Source organism: Anoplopoma fimbria, chromosome 1 (genome assembly GCF_027596085.1).
Source record: "Anoplopoma fimbria isolate UVic2021 breed Golden Eagle Sablefish chromosome 1, Afim_UVic_2022, whole genome shotgun sequence".
NCBI lineage: Eukaryota > Metazoa > Chordata > Actinopteri > Perciformes > Anoplopomatidae > Anoplopoma > Anoplopoma fimbria.
Genome location: NC_072449.1, coordinates 15,432,862 through 15,437,598, shown reverse-complemented (window position 1 = coordinate 15,437,598; position 4,737 = coordinate 15,432,862). Strand labels below are relative to the sequence as shown.

The window sequence follows — 4,737 nt, the reverse complement described above, 5'->3', positions numbered from 1 at the left end:
AACCCATCCAAAAAGCTCTGCCAGTGAACTCCCGCATTCTTACTAATCAGCCACAGCACAGAGGCAGAGCCAGACAGACAGACAGTGAGCCAGACAGACAGTGAGCCAGACAGACAGACAGTGAGCCAGACAGACAGTGAGCCAGACAGACAGAGAGACAGACAGGGCTGGTTTTATGATGTCTGGGCCTCCAGCAGCGTGGGACCAGAAACGCAGCGAGGTGTAGCTCTGCTCCTGGCTGGAGGAGGAGCACTGCTGCTGGGTGCTGAGCTCCCTTCCTCCAGCTAGAGCTTCCGACTTCAGGTTGAAGGCTGCAGGGAAGACTGATCATGGTCTCTCCATGGTGGGCTGGCTGCTGCTGGAGGCCCCGCTGGAGTCTGAGCTGGAGGACTTTATGGTGAACCTGCATGATTTCATCTGATTTTGTTCAGAATCCGACCAGGTGGCACCGATGAAAAGCATGACCAAAAACTATAAAGAAACAGTCAATCTTCTCGCTGATTATCTCGTTTGCTCAAGTAGGTCACATAGATGTGTCAGTATTAAATTGAGACCATTTCTTAACCAGTTAAAGTCCCTCACAGTAACTTTAAGGATTACTTTTAATTTAAATTAAGACAGTGTTAAAATAATATACTTCCAATTACTTCATTTCAATGAAGTGACAAAGTATTTTAGACAGTGTAGCAGGTCAGCTGAACATGACAAAATGTGAAATCTGAGAATGGGCTTATTACCATAAGTTGCCTTAAAGTACGCAAAATATTAATTATTTGTATATGGAGATTTTAATGGAGATTTTCTTTCAAGGAAATTCCTATTTTCCCCAAAAATGAGTACTGTAGTTCTTTCCAAGAAACTTGCTAAGAACTATTAGGGCCATTTGGACCCATAAAGTATTGTTTTAAATATAATTTATAAACTGACTTCTAACCATCCATGCACAAATTTAAAAACACACAGACACATATATATTTTATTGAAACACAGTCTGACGTTTGAATTCCCACTGAACTCAAAAGGTCCCTCAACTCCTGATAAACTTTTTGATATAATAGTTAGGTGTCTTTTGTTGCTCTTAATGTTTGTATATTGTGCAGTTGAGCACATTTTGATCCTTACTGAATAACATAATTGTAATATTCAAATATCTGAACGTGCTCTTTGATCTTCGATGTGAGGATGTTTGGTAATCTGCTGTTGCTACTTTTTAGTCCTTTCATGACTATTAATGACTGATCAGATCAGAGAGAGTTCAAGGAGAGGAAACTGATTGATCTGCTATTGATCACTGAGAGATCTTCCCTCAGAAGTCAGTTAACATCCTAACACACTCACAGGAAACCAGAGAGGAATGAATATATATATATATATATGTGTGTGTGTGTAAAGAGATTTAATGCCTTCTAACTTAAGACAGTTCCATGTTTTAAATCTGTAATTTATCCCTTAAATACTAGTTGACATTTAAATAATAAAACCTGTTTAAGTTCTCATTTACAAACTGTAAATAAACTGTAACATATTAAAAGTATTAAAATTACAATATATGAGAAAGTATTTTTCTTTTCTTTTTTTACATCCGATCATCCTGATAGCAAAAATTTGTAGATGACAGAAGACTGTGATGACAGAGATTACAAGAAATAACAAGCAGAAAAGAAAGAGAAAACAACATATTTTTCATTTGGTCCAAGTGTAACCTCTACAAACAGATTCTGCACTCATATGCATTAAAAACGGGACAAATTTTAGGAATAGGAAGTGTTCTGGTTTCTGTTTGTATTCCGAGTGGTATCGACCAATCACCCTAGAGCAGACTGTGGTTGAATGCAGGTTAACAGTCTGTGTGGAGCGAAAAAGTGGCGGAAAACACCAAAATGTAGGAAGTTTTGGCCCAGATATCCACTGGGTACACCAGAGACCCTCAAATAGTTCTTGCCCCAAAAGGCTCACCATAGTCAGACCGATGGTTTCTGATATTAGGCTGAGGGTGAAGGTTTCTAACATCTGTGAAAGAAAGTCTCCATTTACACTCGATGTGTTTTATTCTGTCTGCTGTTTACATTATATTAAACCATCCTAAAACAAGTGAAACTGCAGAGGAAAACAAATAAAATCACATTTATTCAGTTATCAGTTGTAATTGTTTCATCTTTCTTAAAACAGCTTTTAAAACACAGAATACAACATATGTATGAAATGTGTGCAATATTATTATTATTATAATAATTATTATTCACTGGGTTTCATTTTCTATCTTGTCATGCACTATTTTATTTTCATATTTTGATTTGTATAATATTTGTATCATATTTTATCAAGTGTGCTGCATTTTCCACCAAACTACATTAATTATTGCATTCTATCCCTGTTTTAATGTTCATCATAAATCTATTTTCCTGTATTGTCAAGAACGTTGTGCTGCATTTCATGTATGAAATGTGCAATACAAATACAATTTAAAAAATAATAAACAGAGCAACATAGAATTAAAATCTGCAACGAAAAAGAATAAAACATTTGTAAACCCTTTTTTGGAACAAAATAAATGTATTTACAAAAAACAACATACACGTGGTGCACTTTGCCATGTTGTTCATGAATCTCGGATCATGATATCGGCAGGAAGTTGTTTGAGGTCAAGTGAAAGTTAACAGCTGATTTGGAGATGAATCGAACGATGTAACTGATTCCAGTTAAATGGACAGTTTCCATATTCAGTCCCATCATCACATCACACTTCAGTTCAAAGAATCAAAGGATTCAAGGGGTCAAATCAAAGTCCAGATTTCCTTTAATGTCTGACTGAACTTAAGCCATCAAACACTCTGATTCAAGGATGGCATTAACATATTAAAGAGCCGTCAGGTGTTTGATGGACTTTCTGTTTCTGTTTAAAACTGGACACTCGAGCCCCTCCACAGCTCAGAGGTCACAGCAGCAGCAGCAGCGACCTGGCACGTGTGATCATGGACAGAAGCAGAGTGTCGGACTTCAGCATCGAGCGCATCCTTTCCCCGCAGCTCGGACTCAAACCGCCGGGGATGGAGTTTTCACCGGACGGACGTCTCCAGGGGATCCCCGCCGGGTTCAGCCTGGACTCCGGGAACTTCAGGCCTCCTGCGCCGGTCCCGGTCCCGGTGCCGGTGCCAGGCTGTCTGCAGTACCGAGGGATGAGCTATGGAGAGGCGTTTTACCCCTACGGAACCGGTTTGCATCAGACAGACTTCACGAGCATTTATCCAAACTCCGGAGTGTATGTGCACTTCAGCAGCCAGGACTCTGCAGGTATTTCCACATGTTACTAAACTTGAAAAGCTTTACTTCAATTTAAATGTATTTATATTTTATATTTTTTTCTAAACAAGTTGTAGCCTAGTTCAGACACTTGACTGACTCATTTTAATATGTATTTTCTTTTTTTACCAGATGCTCAGCAGTGGGCTGGTTACCGTGGTTACCATCGGGTTGGGGTGTCCGCGCACCCGCAGCTGCGTCAGAAGGCCCGGATGAGGACGGTGTTCACAGACGGTCAGACCAAGCGGCTCGAGTTGCTGTTCGAGCTCACCGACTACCCGGCGATGGAAGCGCGCGCTGAGGTGGCGAGGAGCAGCGGGCTGAGCGAGGAGACAGTCAGGGTGAGTCCGATAATGATTCACTGTGAAAAGACAGACAAATGACGTAAAAACTCTCCAGGTTTGCGTCGGTTGCATTTTACGCACCGATTTACCAAGAAGTTGTTTTTTGCTATTATGTGGTAAATTGAGTCTGCATTTTAAGGGAAATTATTATAAACCTTAATAAAGTGATTTTCATTTAATTTGCTCTCCCTAAAAAAATTCAAACTTAATTTGTCAAACTTAATTTGTCTTACACAGAAAAAACGTCACTGCCAATATGAGCTGATTAGCGTTTGTAAAAAAAAAAAAAATTCATATGAGACTCAATGAAATTGTAAATACAATACAAATATATGCTCTTGTGGTTATCTTTCTACTTATGTTGAAACTTTAAATCTGCTGCCAAGAGAACATGCAGTTACAACTCTCTCTCTCTCTCTCTCTCTCTCTCTTTTGCGTTTTCAGGTGTGGTTTAAGAACCGCAGAGCCAGGAGGAAGCGGCAGCGCGGCGGGTCAAAGGTCAAATCTCCCTCTCCTTCCCCAAGCGCTGGAGCAGAGAAGAAGTTCTTCACCTCCTTCCTCTGAACCCGACAGACTTGTCCACCTGCTGCTCAGAGGTCAAACTCATCCTGTGCAGGAAATCTCCCCTTCAGAGGTCAAAGGTCAGCTGACAACATCCTGGTCAGGGGCACTTCAGCAGGGTGGATGCTCGCTATCATTTTGAGACAAAACATCTGCTCTGATAACTTCACTCTGGACTGATTATGGAGGGTTGTTTGGTCGAAGCTGTAGAGACTGTTCGTAAACAGACACTCTGAGCTGGGAGGCACATTCTGGCACAAACCGTAAAATTGGAGCGCTGTTGAAATGTTCCGTTTGGTTATTCAGAGCACCGTACTCTTCTAACTTACCTCTTTGTTAATTCATATAGAAATAGATTGCGCACACCTAGTTACTTTTCTAGTTTTAAATTATTTTGTATCTTTATGTAAATTATTAAAATGACCATGTGAAGGTTTGTAACCTTGAGCAGTTTATTTGAAAAATAAATGGAGTTGAAATTAATTCAATCTTATGTTGTTTATTGATTTTGATCTGAATAGATCAAGGCAGC

General features: G+C 39.9%; 1 protein-coding gene across 1 annotated transcript; it reads left to right on the top strand.

Moving 5' to 3' along the window:
• Nucleotides 1–340: 340 nt before the first annotated feature.
• On the top strand, nt 341–4,208 carry dharma. The gene is made up of 4 exons (XM_054605535.1): nt 341–397; nt 2,928–3,291; nt 3,433–3,641; nt 4,089–4,208. The coding sequence occupies exons 1-4, from the start codon at nt 341–343 to the stop codon at nt 4,206–4,208; spliced, it is 750 nt and encodes a 249-aa protein (XP_054461510.1).
• Nucleotides 4,209–4,737: the final 529 nt, after the last annotated feature.

Excerpts from the sequence above, each read along its gene's own strand:
- dharma (XM_054605535.1), top strand. The coding sequence starts at position 341 with ATGGTGGGCTGGCTGCTGCTGGAGGCCCCGCTGGAGTCTGAGCTGGAG. Across the intron at positions 398-2,927 it reads CTGAGCTGGAGGACTTTATG|CTCAGAGGTCACAGCAGCAG; the intron begins GTGAACCTGCAT and ends GCCCCTCCACAG. Across the intron at positions 3,642-4,088 it reads TGAGCGAGGAGACAGTCAGG|GTGTGGTTTAAGAACCGCAG; the intron begins GTGAGTCCGATA and ends TTGCGTTTTCAG.